Genomic DNA, 16579 nt, shown 5'->3' with positions numbered 1-16579 from the left:
CAACCGGCCGCTCTGAGCTGCAGAGGACACCGTGCAACGACATTTACATGCTGCGGGCTCGCTTCTTCCAAGGAAACAAGTGAAAAGTTCCTGTCAGTGGGGAGGGAACGGAAGGAACGTGGCTCTGTGCCCAGCATGTGGCCTTGGGTCACGGCCCAGTTACTGGGGTGCGTGGCCCAGGCGGTGCTCTTGGGAACTGGCCTCATCACGCCTGGGATCACCGCTGGGGACAGGAGCCCCTCTCCAAGGCCCATCACTCAGAATGCAGACAACAGAGCCCACTGCATCCAAGATGGCACGCAGGTGGCCTCTCTTTCGAGGGGATAAAAGACCTTTCCTACAAAACCAGCCACTTCTCTGTAATAAGCATGAATGTCCCCACAGATGAGAGGCCTGCCGTTGGGAAAAGCTGGTTTTAGGAAAGCTATTTTATCGAAAACGATGTTGTTTCACACCTGGGTTTGCTGGCCATGGCCATGATAATGTAAGAGCCAAGGGCAGGGCACTGTAGGCACAGTAAGGCTGGATGACCAAGTTCCACAAAGACTTCATTTTCCTCCCGGACTCCGGCATTTCAGGGGTAACAGCCCCTCACTTCTCTGTTTCTAGCAGTCACTGTCCTTCACTTTTAGAGGGCAAGTCCATGACCTATACATGAAACGGCAGATGTAAAGTAAAGAAACTGTGCGAGAGAAATGCTTCCGTCATCAACAGCTGTTTATTCCCCAGAGTTGTTTTCATAGTTCCCTGGCCCAGCAGTTTCCAGAAATGATTGTTTCCCTGCTGGCCATCCTGTTACAGGATGAACAAAGGTATCTCTTTTACCCAAACACAACACAACAAAAACAGGAAGAAAAACTAGGCAAGATAAAGTTGAAGGGTTTAATATTACCAACAGTTTCTTCGAGATCTTTAAGGGTAAATAGATTCTAAATTTTCACTTGGAATTTTTAAATTTTCGGATGTACGTTCTATGAGTTTTAGCCTGTTACCACCACGACAGTCAGGACACAGAGCAGTGCCATCTCCCGAAGACCTCCCGGCCGCTCGTCGGGGTGAATGTTCACCTTTCACAATGAGAACATCTGACTCTCAGTGCCAGAGCTATCTCTGTTCTGGGGGTTCACATTTAGTTCATTTTTATTTGCCAATGTAAGTTCTAATTTACAAAGAGAAGAGGAACAGAAAGCCTTCACTGGTGGTCAGTGGATGACAAAGAGGCGGCACCAACAGTTGATCCCTCATGTTCTGGCCAAACGACTTTGAGTTTTATAGTCAATAATGACATAAATAAGGTTGTGACTGGAGAGTACACTTCCCCAGTCACACGAAGCAGGATCAGAAGGGGCTCCAAGTATGGGGAACCCTAGGGACCAGCCTACCTGCTGCCACTGAACTCGCACACCCACACTCTCCCCAAGGAGCAACATACATCACATATACAATACACACTAACATATATGCCACACATACAAGGCACACACCCCACGTGTACAACACACACAGCCAACACAACCCCCCCCCGGACACCAACACATCTCACATATACAACACACACTAACACACATTCACACACCACACGTATAGTACATACCAACACACATTCATACACACGCACGCACACGCACGCACACCTTCAGGGAGTCCGTGAGCAGAGTCCTGCCCATCACTCCAGTCTTGGCTCCTGGATCCTTCTGATGTCGGCGGAGACGGACAGTGGATATGGGAAGCACGGCAGGTGGCAAATGCGATGTGACCTCCTGAGGCTTCCCGTGCCCGCTCCCCACTGCCGTGAGGCTTGTGTGCCCAGCCCAAGCGCAGGATTCATAGCTTCACCGCAGGTACACGAGCAGCGGCAGGAGAGTGCCGGGCCCGTGCCCTCCAGGCAAGAATGCTGCACCCGTGTCTCCCTCCTGACTCAGGGGAAGAGATGTTGTTCCTCTCCTCAAACGCTAACCCCTTCACCATCGCACTGGACACTGTCCCTTCCTGACACCAGAGGAAACCCACCAAACGTACTCCGTTAGCGCCTATTGGATGTGACGTACGTGCTGCGCCTCCACGTGTCCACGGAGATGAAAAAGAAACGACAGGTGATCCCAAGGAGCTCGGGAATACTGGGGATGTCGATAGCCTACAATGATACCAGGCCAAGTAAAATAAATGCTAAGCCAGAGGCACACACACCGGGAAGGGGGCCCAGGGGACAGCGTGATGGTTACTTACAGCAGAGGCGAGGTGCACACGGGTGAGCACGCACCACAGCCATCTCGTTCAGTCCTTAGAACAACCTCAGGAACTGCTGTCGTACTTCCCTCATAAGACAGAGAACAATGAGCCTCAGAGAGGTTTGGGAACTTGCCTGAGGTCACACAGCTATAAAGCAGCAGATCTGGAATTCAAATCCAGATCTCTGCCAATAGAGTGATGACGATAAGAATAATGATAATGATGATAACAGTAGTGGCAGTAAAAGTAATATAGCAGCAAACATGGGCTGAGTGCTTGCCTCGTGCCAGGAACACGCTGAGTCATGTGTCAGGAATTTTATCCTCTGCGGGAGATCTTTGCTCATTCAGTTCCTACGTATGAAGACAAAGTTCCGGGGCACACGACTACCATGTCCGTAACATCTCAGAAACAGAAAAGCAGATAAGGGGTTAGCGGCCCAGAGGACAGGGCTGTCTCCACACGTGCAAGGTTCCCTAGTCAGGTCTTGCTGGGCTCGGCCCTTTCTTCATACTGGGAAGTCATTTCTAATTTTCTGTCAAGGTGTAATGGGACATGACAGATGTTGGCTGATTTCAGGGAACTAATCTGTTAAAAGCTGAGTCAGCTGTCTTCAGGTTTTAAATTGAAATCTCACAGGTTGACGGAACGAACATTTTTGGTGAGATGTCTGCTCCCCAGAAGGCTGACAAAGGGGGCCCGTATGATCCAGGGTTTGGAGATGCTTGATGCCATGGGCCTGAGGTTTAGGGCAACAGTGAAAGGACTGTAGGAAGGACTACAAGAAGCTGGGCACGTGGGTGTTTCTGCTGTGACAGTGTGAGTTGAGCTATAAACATGAGGCCACTGATACCATTCATCCATCCATCCATCCACCCATCCATCCGTCCGTCCATCCGTCCATCCGTTCATCCGTTCATCCATCCATTTGGCCAGTTAGTCACTCGCTCATTCAACAAAGGCGCCTTGGGGAACACACAACAGCTACACGCACCAGCAGAGACAACGTGGCAGACAGTAACCCGCCTCCACATCGCCCCACGGTTCTGACAAACTCAGGCTTCAGGCACCTCCCCCTGCTCAGGTGTCTCCTCTCTCAGACACAGCCTCCATCTCCCACCTCTAGTGGGCAGGCTGGCCAGATAAAAAAGGAGAGTGCGGTGGAGGCAAGATTTTTTTTTTTTTTTTTTTTTTTTTAGCGTTTCATTCAGATCTCCCAACTCTCCCCAAAACCAAAATGTGGAGTTCAACTCTGAATTCTTAGACTGCAATACTTAAACTTGCCTACAAAGGCATTTCCCCTGTATTCCCTTTCCGTTTAAAAATGGCACACAGGTCATCGGTGGGGAGGACAGAGCGGATCCCCGAGCACAGGGCTGGTGCTCACACTTTGGGTCCTTCTGGGCTCATGTCACGTTCCCGCTGATCTTGGCCACAGTCATGTGGTCTGTTCTGCTTCGCAGTCTCCCCTGAGTCTCCTCAAACCCACCTAGTCCTCGAACAAGCTCGGCCCAAACAAAGGCACAGGAGAGTCAACACCCTTGAGGGCCCTCGGTCTCAAGGGCCCAGAGCCCCAGCCCCCCCCGGGGCTCAGTCCCTGAGGCCCACAGCAGGAGCCACCCCCAACTCCTCCCGGGACCCCCCACCCCATTCCCTTCCTCCTGCTTCCTGAGGCTTTCTCCCAAACAGACGTGCTGCACCCAAGCCCTGCCTCAGGCTCTGCTCTGGGGACACCTCACCTACGACAACTGCTTCTACAATGTCACCATCTCCATCTCTTTCCAGGAACGAGGGCCACAGCCCAGTACTCGTCACCAAGAGCCCTGCTCCTCCACCTGGCTTTAAGACCCGGGGAGCCAGAGGCCGATGGTGCCAAGGACGAAAGGGAACGCCGGGCTCGAGCTGCCCTGGCGAGGCTGTGGCTGGGCGCTCCCTCCTCCTCTGGGGAGCTGGTGAGGTGGTGGGGAAAGGCTGGCCCGATCTGTCCCAGCTGTGATGCAGAGACCCGCAGCCAGGGGAGGCCAAGGGCAGGGGGGAGGGGGCCCCTTCACTGGGGAGGGCACTCAGGACTCAGAACATATAATACAAGCGGCCCAGGGAGACTGGGCAAAGCGATTCAAAGGCAACATGCTCTGCCTTCTTGGCTTAAGGAGAGATGTCTACACCGGGGTAGACGAGGACAGCGGAGCCTGGCACGCCCACCGCTGGCTCCCCAGGGACAGCTCATTCCATGACCGATTCGGGGGCAGAGCTGCATAGCTGAGGGCACGCCTACTCGTTTCTTGAAACCCCAGCACAAAGCACAGTGTCTGGCACATCTTCGGAATTCAAAAAATTACTTGTTCGATGCATAAGTGAGGATTATAGCTCCAAACCCAGCTGTGGCTACAGGGAGAGTTCAGTAGCTACTAAGCAGTAAGTGCTCCGTCGACTGCAAATTATGCAAAAAGTCACGTGTGTTCACGTCTCCTCTGTCCACCTGCTTCCCCTCCCAACCACCCACCTGGCAGTTCACCAGTCCACCCAGTAACCCCTCCTGTCGCACGCACCAATGATTTTTGGATCTTCACTGTCACCACCATTGAGGCGTAAGGGGTTGGACCACAAGGAATCTAACAACTGGGCCCCACGGCGGGGCTCTCAGCCACCCAGGTAAAAGGGCAAGAGCCCCGTGCCAGGTTGCCCACGGCACCCCACTTCTCCCATTTTGACAGGTCAGGTGGCAACCCCCTCTGTGGGGCAACCGACTCTGGGATCCAAGCCACCTCTGGCAACAGTTCTTAAAGGACAAAAACAGTAATTTAAGAACTGTAAATAAATAACTAAAGCAGGAAGAAACTCCTGAGGTGATGGATCTCTTTAAGGCATAAACTGTGGGGATGGCTTTACCTCCAAACTCACCAAGCTGTACACAGTAAATACGTACAGCTTTCTGTATGTCAATCATACCTCAATACAGTGGCTTAAAAAAAGAATTCACCCTAGAGCTTGCTTAAATCTGTCATCTGGCTCCACCCCCCCGGAGAGCCTGTTCCTTAGATTTCTTTTGCAACCCAGGAATCTCCATTTTTAACAAGCACCTGGGTGATACTTCGGCAGGAGGGTCCTTGGATCACCCTTTGAAAACAACTGGTTTATACCTTGAGCTCAAGAGTGGTGCCAGCCCTCCCATCCTTAGGTCTGGGGACATGTAGATGGCAATTCTGCAGCAAGGCAGAGAACTGGGCCAAGTTTCTGGGGCATCAACACTGCTTCTGCACCTGGGCCCTTGCTCTGGGGTCGCTCTGGTTGGTTCATGTGGTCTGTGAATGTACATGGTTTTTCAATGTCTTTGAACTTGTGTGTGTGTCCTTGCATGTATATGCATGTCTGTTGCGTGTGTCTCCCTCCATGTGGCAGGCATCTATGTACATCAGCATCTTTGCTACAGCTGAGCATTAGCTTCTGTCACCAAGGTGCCTGCAAGCACACCTAGCTGTGCGTATGTCATGCATGGGCTTATACTGTGTTATCTGTGTTTATTCGTGTGACTGTGCACGTGCGTGTGTATAGGCGGGACTGGAACACCAGGGCAGAGATACACTCAAATACACAGAGAGGTTCTCCCTTTAATTATTTCATACTTAAAAAAAAAAAAATTCGATTTCAAATTATTTCACCACACAACTCAAGGTCCTAGAGACAAGTAAGGGAAAACTAAAGATAAGCTAATAGCCCAGATAACTTATTGATTACTTCTCCTCAGAAAAGACACTGCAACTCTAAAAGCTTTTACATATTTATAACCACCTCCCTCATCTGGGTGAATGAGACTGTCAGTGGGTTGAATATTTCACTCAATATTCTCAAGGGTAAACTAGAAGCCTTTCCTGTTGTATCTACTAGTAATAAAACACAAATTAACTTAAAAAGCTAATGCCTGCAATGCAGATGCTTTCAGAGCTCTTCTTTTCAATCAAACCTAACTTCTAGTCAGGAATCTGCACAAGCTATGCAATTTTGGAAACTATTTTTATGACTTTATTAAGTTATGCACCCCCCCCCTTTTTTCGCGGTACGCGGGCCTCTCACTGTTGCGGCCTCTCCCGTTGCGGAGCACAGGCTCCGGACGCACAGGCTCAGCGGCCATGGCTCACCGGCCCAGCCGCTCCGCGGCATGTGGGATCCTCCCGGACTGGGGCACGAACCCGTGTCCCCTGCATCGGCAGGCGGACTCTCAGCCACTGGGCCACCAGGGAAGCCCTATGCCCCTTTTTTGAAGCGACTTAGCGAAAGATATTTTGGAAGATGCCGTGTTCCCTGCTGATGGGGAGATGATGGAGGGTCCCCAGTTTGAGCCAATGAGGCCAAGGTCAGCCCACAGGAGAGAACACTGTCCCCTGGCCATGGCCTAAGCACAGGCCCCGGTCATAATGAGATCCAGATGTGGGGCTGTGGATGCCTCACAGTTGACATTCTACCAATATACTGACTCAGTGGAACACAGTCAGCTGGGGATGGACGGGGCCAGGACTGGAGCTAAGGTCTCTTAACTCTCCTTCCAGAGGCTATTACTTGATACCAGTGGTGGGACTTGAAACCCGGTTCTGGAGGCCAGAGCTTCACAACTGTGCCTTAGGGAAAGCAAAGTCCATAAACAAAAGACAGCAAAACAAACAAACGAACAAAACCTATTCCCTCTTAGCCAACTCTGCAATCACAGTACCAGAATTTAAAAGCATTAAAAGTGTTCACATTTATACTGGCTACTGACGGGGGATGGGGAGGGGATCCCCATTATAATCTAGGGCCTCTTCCCTTTATTTATGAATAACTACTATTGTCTCCTAGCCTCTGGGTGCTCCCCAACTTTTTGCCCCCATTTCAATTGATTAACTTCACTAATATCCTTAACTTCACTGAATTACTCCTTTGTTAAGTCCAAGTCCCTCAAGCCTCCATCAAAATTCTCCACGGTCAGGCCTCCCTCACCTAACCCTTACTTGCCAGCCCAAGCCTTCAACTCCTTGCAGGTGTCACTGTCATCCCCCCTCCCCCCATCTTCCCTTATTAATTCCAATCTCCATGCCTCTCAGGCTCCTCCCACCCCCATCTCACATTTCCTTTAAGATGGACCTCAAGAGTACTTCAATACAGCTTGTTCCCTAAAAACCCTCCCTATTGAGGGAGGGAGACACAAGGGGGAAGAGATATGGGAACATATGTATATGTATAACTGATTCACCTTGTTATAAAGCAGAAACTAACACACCATCGTAAAGCAATTATACTCCAATAAAGATGTAAAAAAAATAAAAAATATAATAAAAACCCTCCCTATTAACCCATCTCGCAAAATCTTTCACTGGCTTTGAATCTCTTTAACTGGTTTTTCTCATCACGGGTTCCCTAGAGTCTCAATGAATATCTGCTGAGTGATCAAACATTTGTAATATCAAAGTATCAGAAATACACTCTAGGCAATTTGTGTCTCTTAATCTCCTCAGAGAAACCATAAACTCCTCCAGATTAGACATCTTGCGCCTTATCTCCTACCCGTCAGTACATCGCAGGACACACAGTAGGCACCCAATGAATGTCTGATGAATTGAACTGAATTAAAATTTATCTCCCCCTCACCTAAAACCACCATGGAATCAATCTGAAGACAGTGTCTGAAACCAAAAGAACCAGACAAAAAAGGTTACATTATTCTCAAAGAGTAGACTACTGGCCTTTTCTTCATGTCCTAAATTTTTATGCACGCCCCACCCTTTTTCTTTGGTCCTGGTAATGGTCTTAAGTGTTTCAAATTAAGTCTAGACAAGAGTATTTTGAATAACCAGAGCAGAAACAAAAAAATCCACACATTTTAATCTCTATCTCCTGCCTGAATGGCATGGCTTTTCGTTTGTTTTTCCTGAGTAGAGCTTAATATTTAGTCTTGTTTTCAGTTTGCTGGTCACACTGACAGCGGAAATACCCCAGCATCAATTTATTGCTTGCTCCAAAAAACTAACTGGCATCAATGTAGAATCAAATGCAGCAGTCCCCCCTGAATCACAGTCAGCCGCGATCCAAAAATATTAAGTGAAAAATTCCAGAAACAAACCATTCTTAAGTTTTAAACTGCCTGCTGTTCTGAGGAGCGTGATAAAGTCTCACAAAGTCCCATTCTATCCCACGCAGGAGCAGGACGGGACTCTTCCCTTTGGCCGACACGCCCTGCCCATTTGCCTCCTAGTAGCCCGCTCGGTGATCAGACCGACTGTGGCATCGTGGTGCTTGTGCTCGAGTAGCCCTTATTTTACTTAATAATGGCCCCAACTGGCAAGAACACTGATGCTGGCAATTCAGATACTCCAAAGAGAAGCCTGGAAAGTGCTTCCTTTAAGTGAAAAGGTGAAAGTTCTCCATTTAATAAGGAAAGAAAAAGAAAGTATGCTGAGGTTGCTAAGATCTACGGTAAGAATGAATCTTCTATCCGTTAAATTGTGAAGAAGGAAAAATTAATTCATGCTAGTTTTGCTGTCGCACCTCAAAGTGCAAGTTACGGCCACAGTGTATGATAGGGCTTGGTTAAGATGGAAAAGGCACTGAATTTGTACAATAAGATATTCTGAGAGAGACACCACATTCACATAACTTTTATTACAGTATATTGTTGTAACTGTTCTATTGTATTATTAGTTACCAATGTTAATCTCTTACTGTGTCTAATCTGTAAATTTCCTATGCATATGGGAAAAAACACAGTGTACATAGGGTTCGGTACTATCCTCAGTCTCAGGGACATCCACTGGGGGTCTCGGAACGTAACCTGGAGGATAAGGCAGGGCTGCTGTAGGGAAACGGCAGGGACTTCCAAGGTACGTTCACAGAAGTGCACAGGATCTGCTTCAGTTCCATCCCTTAGGGTGTGAACTCTTCAAAGGAGACACCATTAAGGACCCCTTTCTCTCTCAGTGGGCCTCCAACCACCGGCACAAGCTCACCTCTGATTCCCCGTGGCGAGTCTTGGGGTGTGTGCAGGGCGAGGACTTTCTCCAGGGACACCCCTCTGGAGACCGGGGTGCAGTGGGTCTGGGGCAGGGCCGTGGCGGTAGTATGTTCTTAACACGCTCTCCAAGTGATTCTTATGCACAATAAAGCCTGTGACCAGCGTGGTTTGATGGTTAACTAGGTAACTGACCTTCAAGTTGGAAGGTCAGGTTGGAAGGGGCTACCCACGCATCAGGGTTAAACAATGAAAAAAGCAGCCTTTGTTTCCTGAAAAACACATGGTCAGGCTTGCTTCACAGGATACCTACGGCAGTATGCCCCGGCCTCGACCAAGCACGCGCCTAATAGCCGGGGGAAACCGTTTGCTCCCCGAGACACACCTACTTTTCCAGGTACACCCCCCCACCCCGGCCCCACGAGGACAGGAACATCTCTTTATATCAGACTGTTTCCACATCACTAGGCGGGGACGACGGTGGGCTGAGACATTTAATACTGTCCCCTTAAAAACAGGGCAGGACGTTAAATGTCCTCCTCTTTGAAAGTAAGGTCGCCAGGGGATGACGGCCCAGCTCAGATACAGGGGGCCCGGGGGACCCAGGCCCTGTCGAAGGCTGGGTCCACAGGGTGATGACTCCTCTACTCCAGGTGGCTCAAACACAGTCTCTCACAACGCAGCTGAAAATGCCGACCTTCTCAGATAACAACGGAGCCTTCTGAGGAGCCTTCTCCACCCACCTCCTCTCCCCTGTAAGAGGCAACACAATCAGGAAACTCGACTGGACCAACGTGGCCGGGAGCTGGCTGTCCCACAGCAAGGATTGATGCCGACCGGGCTGGAGGCTGTCCTCAAACCCTCAAACTGCTGTGTGTGGTAGCAAACTACTCCGGGGTTCAGACGAGCCCCGGGGGAGGAACAGGACGCTGTGACCAATTTAGAGATGAAGCATCACTTCAGGCAGAAACCCTGGGCTGGTTTCATGTTGACGGTGCCCTTAAAAGCAGAGCTGGGCACAGGGGGGCCACCAGGAGGACCCGAAGGACTCTCGCCTTTTTTGGTCAAAGCGGCCACAGGAGGAAGAGGTCCTGCTCAGAAATTTATGCAACAGTCACATGAGGTCTAAAGAAAGGGGTCACATCACAACCAGAGGGAGGGCCTTCCAAGGCAAATGGGGGCACCGGGGCTGCAAGTGGAAGACGGAGAGGGGGGCTAAGGAGAGCCCTGGACTCTCGGCACACGAGCCTTCCATACCCGGTGGAGCGGTTTCTCCTGCCGCCCAGAGCTCCTGCGCTGGGGTCCCCGGTCCCCGGGCACCGGGGCCGACACGAAAGCGCAGGAAGCCTGGAGAGTCTGTCTGCTGCGAGAGGGGTGCCACACGTCACGTGGGCACAGGAAGGTGAGAACACGAGTGAGGCCAAGAGTCCCAAAGTCAGCTTACCCAGTGCATCAAGTTTGGCTATAAGTATGCATTGCCTTTTTTTTTTTTTTTTTGCGGTATGCGGGTCTCTCACTGCTGTGGCCTCTCCCGTTGCGGAGCACAGGCTCGGGACGTGCAGGCTCAGCGGCCATGGCTCACGGGCCCAGCCGCTCCGCGGCATGTGGGATCTTCCCGGACCGGGGCACGAACCCGTGTCCCCTGCATCGGCAGGCGGACTCTCAACCACTGCGCCACCAGGGAAGCCCCTGCATTGCCTTTTAAATAGAATTTTTAAAAGCCTTTTTACAAGTTGCTCGGCTCAAGTTTTAGAAAACATGAATAAAGCCGGTATCGTCCATTAAACGGCATCAAGTTAACAAAATAATAAAAGCCCAAGCAGCCTCGACTTTGCTGCAGTTCACCCTGAATTCAGGCCAAGACCTAGGGTGGAGCGGCCTGGCCTGCTGAACTGGCACCCCCAAGTGTAGAGTGACAACGGCGGCGGGGAGCTGGCCAAGGCACTGGCTGTCCCTCGGATGGGCTGGTGACCCCAGATGGTACCACCCAGAGCTTGCGTTCAGAGAAGGGCACTTTGTAGAGAGCACGCCTGTTGGTCCAGCCCCTGGCCAGCGTCCTCCTTCACCCTCTCCCGGGGGTCCGCAGGGCCTGCTCCCTCCACCTTCAGGCCCAGGCTCCCCTTCCTCGGTGGCCACAGCGCTGGGCTCCCAGCCTCCCCCTCTGCCTGGCTCTGGGGCTGCGGGCCTGACAGCAGACCGCAGGCGTCTAAGAAGCTGGTGAGCGGAGAGGAACCGGGTGGGCAGTACAGATCCACCCCTCCCGGAGCCCAGCAGGGACGCAGATGCGAGGCCCCTCCCTGGATGCTCAGGGCAGGCGGGTGCGGGGAGGACAGCACGGGTGGAGGGGCCTAGACGTGTGTAATTCGGGACTGAGATGAGGGAGGTGAGGGGGCAGTGTGGACGTGTGGCCTGTGGTCACAGACCTCCCAGGGGAAGGGGTACGAGGTCAAGGACAGAGACCCACGGCTGAGGGCCGGGCGAGGGCACCTGTGACAAAGCCGGCCGGCCGGGGGGGTGAGCAAATCGGCAAACAAGGGGTGGGGGGGACGGGTGTGCCTCAGAACGTGCGACGGGCCAGCTGTGCTGACGCGGCTCAAGCACATTCCCCGCCTTTCTCCGTGGCCGGGAAGGAGGTGTGGGGAAAGCACGTGCTCACTCGGGGGTCGGGCCAGCAGGGCTCGGTCACGGAGGAGCCGTGGGATCCTGGGTCTACTGCCCACGTGTCAACCTCTTAAATGTGTTGTCAGCCCCATCTTCTCACGGGAGTTTTAGCTTCGTATCTCACCAACTTCCATTTTCACCAGACCGTTCAACATGCCCTCAGACACAGCCCATCGCCATCTCCCCAGAACAGACTCACTCGCTTCCCATTTCCATCCAAGCCCTGTGCACTGACCACACGCCAGATACGGAGCCAAGAACCCAGCTGCGTCCCGGCTCCGCCATCCAACAGCCCCAACACGGCTGCTGCCCGGACTCGCCCAGGTTATGGGTCAGGAACGAAGGGGTTAGAGAAACGAGGCAACCAGCCCAGTCGCACAGCTCAGCGAGTGGAGGGTTGAGGCTTTCCTGACCCCAGAGCCAGTGCTCTCATCTGGGTCCCACCAGAGCCGCGATTCCTAACCCTGGCTGCGCACTGGGAGCCCCAGGAGAGCTGTGACAAACACTCATATAGGACGCCACCCCCAGAGATGTCGATGATTCAGTTTGCGGGGACTGGGACCTAAATCAGGTTATTTTTTAAAGCCCGCTCCACCCACCGGTGCTTTTGACATGGAGCCAGGGTGGGAAGCAGTATGCCACAGACTTTTACAAGTTGCTCAGCTCAAGTTTTAGAAAACATGAATAAAGCCGGTATCGTCCATTAAACGGCATCAAGTTAACAAAATAATAAAAGCCCAAGCAGCCTCGACTTTGCTGCAGTTCACCCTGAATTCAGGCCAAGACCTAGGGTGGAGCGGCCTGGCCTGCTGAACTGGCACCCCCAAGTGTAGAGTGACAACGGCGGCGGGGAGCTGGCCAAGGCACTGGCTGTCCCTCGGATGGGCTGGTGACCCCAGATGGGCCTTGCCTCTGCCCTCCTGGCTGTGTCCCGGTCCCCAGCGCTGTGCCTGGCTCATGTTAGAAGTGAAATAAATCCTTGTTGAACGAGTGAAGGAATGAAAGCGTCACACTTTCCCACCAAGGGTGCTACAATCCTTCATCTTCCTGAGCCCAAAGTTCTCCCACCACCGGAGCACGCTGACTGGTCCCTAGGCTACAGACCCTCCCTCCTCCCATCCCCTTCCCACATGGGCACAGAGTCATCTTCTCAGAGCATCACTTTCATCCTATCACCCACCCTCTGTCGTTCAAATGTTTCGGCACTTGCTCCACGTTTATGGACACAGTTGCAACCCCTTCACCTGGTATCTAAGACCCCAACATCCTGGTCCCAACCTATCCCTGCAATCAGATTTTCCACCACCCACGGATCCTCTGCTCTGCCAGGCGGGCGTCCTCCCGGTCTGCAGTGCGAGTCTTGCGCATTCTTGCCAGAGGGATCATAATGCGTGTCTCTCTCGCTCCTACACCCATGTCTGGATTCCACCCGTCCGTGACAACCTGACTCCCCGACCATGCCTTTGCTCTTTGCCCACAGGCCCCAGGAATCCCTCCCAACTCTGAAACTCTACACCAAGAATCTTACTCGGCTCCGTTCTTACGTGGCTTCTAATCATCATTTCAATGTGCACATGTCCTAATTTCCCGACTAAATCGTGATCACTTGAGGGCAGCAATCTTACCTCCCAGGCAGTGACCAACACTGCACGTGCTCTGGGAATGCCGCTGGGCATTCAGCATCTCCTGTCTCGGGGCGAACGGCCTTACCTGTAATACCTGGACTGCAAGTAGGTGGAGCACACAGCCTTGGACACGTGACTGGCTGAACCAAAGTCGATGACCTTGACTCTGTACGGTTGTCTAGATGGATCCACCAGCATGATGTTTTCTGGTTTGAGGTCCGCATGGATAAGACCTAGGCTTTTTAGCTTCATCAGGGCTGTGGCAACCTGCTGGAGGACCGGGCGAATGTACTTGAGGGGCAAGGGGCTGAACTTGTTCTGCTTCAGAAAGTCATAGAGGTTCTGCTCCAGCATCTCAAAGACCAAGCACGTGTGATTCTTGTGCTGGAAGCACTCGTAGGCACGGACGAAGTTGAAGTCGTCGGCGCTCTCTGTGCTCAGGCGGGCCAGGATGCTCACTTCGATCTGACCTTGGCGGGCGTATGACGGGTGGTTCTTCAGGATCTTGATGGCCACAATCTCATTGGTGCCCCGCTTCCAGCACTTGACCACTTGCCCAAACGTCCCTCGGCCCAGGAACTCTAAGACCTCGTAAGTGTTGGTCATGGAGCACAGCACCTCATGCTGGACCAGCTGATAATCCCCCTCGCTGTTGGAGCCACTGTTTTTGGAAGTGGCAGTCGAGGTGGTGGCAGTGGCTACAGTGGCCCCACTCGCGTTATTCGGAATCATGGGTGGATGCTCTTCGATGATCTGCACGCTGCTCGTGTTCTCGATCTCCTCACTCTTCCGCTTGAGTCCGCATTTTTGGTAGGTATCAAGAAGGCTCACAGTGCTGCGACGCATGAGGTTGTGTGGTCCGCCGAGGACTGGCCCGGTGACGGAAGTGCTACCTGCTGATGTCACGACGATGTGCCCGGTGCTTCCTGGGAAGATGATGGTCTGCTCGTACGGTAGGCTGGGGTTTGGGATGGGCAGGGAGGCGCTGACGGTCGTGGCGGCTGGCTGGGATGGTGGCGCGTTCTTGTTCTGGCCATACACTTTGCTGTGGGAGCCGTACCCGGTCATGTCCCAGTTGGAACTCGGCTCTACTTTCAGTTTCTTCACGCTACAGAAGGCACTTGATTGAAGGGTGTGAGGGGAGAAAACTTGCACATGTGAGGCCATACCTGTGAGAAAGAGAAAGGCGAAAAGAAATATCTTAGTCACCCTTACACGAATGAACGCGACAGAGCCACTGCGGTTCGGACCGGCAGCATGGGTCCTAGAGTATACTGTCTTCTAACTTCGAAACAACGTCGGAAAAGTGAATCTATTCCACCCAGAAGCACCGGCTCGTCACTCAGTCTGTGGGCTCCAGGGGTTCCAGTGTTCTGCCCGCCACCATCAGGAGGGTGGGAGACTTGCAGGGTGGGAATACATTCAAGACTCAGAAACACAATTAGAATACCAGAACTTAGTTCATTATGTCGTTTTTTTTAAATAAATATTGTTTGTGATAGAAACAAATTCTTCCTCAGTTCTCACTGGGCTGCAATCCTATTAAAACTGAAGACTGTATCAGGTGGCCCAGCTGTCACATACTAAGTTGTCTCACGTGGCCAGCTCCTCTCTGTCACAGGCCCTAAGACTGTCAGGCTTACTCATGTGAGGAAACAGCTTCCATACAGGTCCGATCACAGAGCCACTCGTGATCTGTTGGCTTCTGGATGAACCATAATGACCCCCTGGCATCTCAGTCACCTTAAATGATTCTGTAGGGTTGAATCGACCAGCAGTTGGTCTGATGTTTTCATTTAGATAGTCTGAAATCATTTTATCAGCTTTGTTTTGGAGGGGAGGAGTGGGCAGCACAATTCATGGGCTCTGTTCACTCAGCGCTCCTGCTAAATTTATCTATCAATAAATTTATCTAGAAAGTAATACTATTTCATATCAAAACCTCACCCACAATTTAGATAACCTCAGAAATCTGTAAGACCATAACTCTGGAATGGCTGTACAATTTATAATTATGGTGATAGTGGAAACAAACAAAAATTCATAAAAATTAATTAAGGAGAAGTAACAAGGTGATGAGGAAGGATAAGTCCTTACAGGTAAAAGCAGAAACACTGCCCATCTTCTAAGCTGCAGTTGAGAAACATTTCCTATAAAAGCATAAGGAAAGTGGGGTTTCGATCAAGCACCGCTGGTGTTTAGCGATCCCAGTGTTCGTGTCTCTCTGACCCCGCAGCATTACCTAGGGTGGTTATGTAACATTTTCCTTTTCTCCTCGTCACCCATCACCCTAGTCCACCCTCTCTCTCAGCAACAACCCATCTTCCACTTTGTCCAGAAGCCTGAGGCCAGCAGCTTTGCTGTCCACCTTTATTCTCTTCATTTCAAAACACTCCTGAATTTGCATCCATCCTCTCTTCCATCTTTCTGGTCTCAGAGGAAGAGGTGTCTCTCTGTTCCAACACTAAAAGTTCCCCCTATTCTCACGATTCAGCCTCTCTCATTTTCTCTTGAATGCTATGCTCCCTCCGCTGTCCACTCTGATGGCTTTCAACTTCTCCCTGTCGATTGGATCCAAGTCCTTAGTAGGTACTTAATAAAGTTTTGCCAAAAGAATCAGTGACAATCTTTCTCTTCTGCCTTCACATCTGCACATGGCAACTCCCAACTTGGAAGGTAAGAGGAGTAACAGCCGTATTCTTCCTTTTTGATACTTCCCTTCTTCTCACCTGTAATCAATGGTTTATGCTCCCTTTTCTTCAAGGCCTCACTCCTTAATCCATCTCCCCACACACATACACACACTACAGGACCCTGGTCTTAAAGGTAAACGACTTCCTAATTGCCTAATCCTATGGCCTTTTTTCAGCCTCTAATCCCTTTGACCTCTCGGCAACTGACCAATCTGATACTGCTGACCACGACTTCCTTCTTGATGCTCTTATCTGTGCTGTGTGAATCTGTAACCGCCCTATCCCGCGTCTGACTGCACATTGTGTGCTGGCTGGCTCCTCTTCCTCTTCCTCCTTTAAAATGTGGGCGTCTCCAATGTTTGGACTCTGTTCTCTCTGGATCGAAGCTGTCACCT

General features: G+C 51.4%; 1 protein-coding gene across 1 annotated transcript in view; it reads right to left on the bottom strand.

Annotated features, from left to right (window-relative positions):
• HIPK2 (homeodomain interacting protein kinase 2) overlaps positions 1-16579 on the bottom strand; it is a 386834-nt gene that overhangs the window by 307828 nt on the left and 62427 nt on the right. Inside the window, exon 2 of the mRNA XM_060156554.1 lies at positions 13577-14660. Within this exon, the coding sequence (XP_060012537.1) occupies positions 13577-14660 (1084 nt within the window). The remainder of the gene's footprint in view (positions 1-13576; positions 14661-16579) is intronic.

This window comes from Lagenorhynchus albirostris, chromosome 8 (assembly GCF_949774975.1).
Source record: "Lagenorhynchus albirostris chromosome 8, mLagAlb1.1, whole genome shotgun sequence".
Taxonomy (NCBI): Eukaryota; Metazoa; Chordata; class Mammalia; order Artiodactyla; family Delphinidae; genus Lagenorhynchus; species Lagenorhynchus albirostris.
Note: the sequence above shows the minus strand (reverse complement) of the source record. Positions and strands in the feature narration are given on the sequence as shown.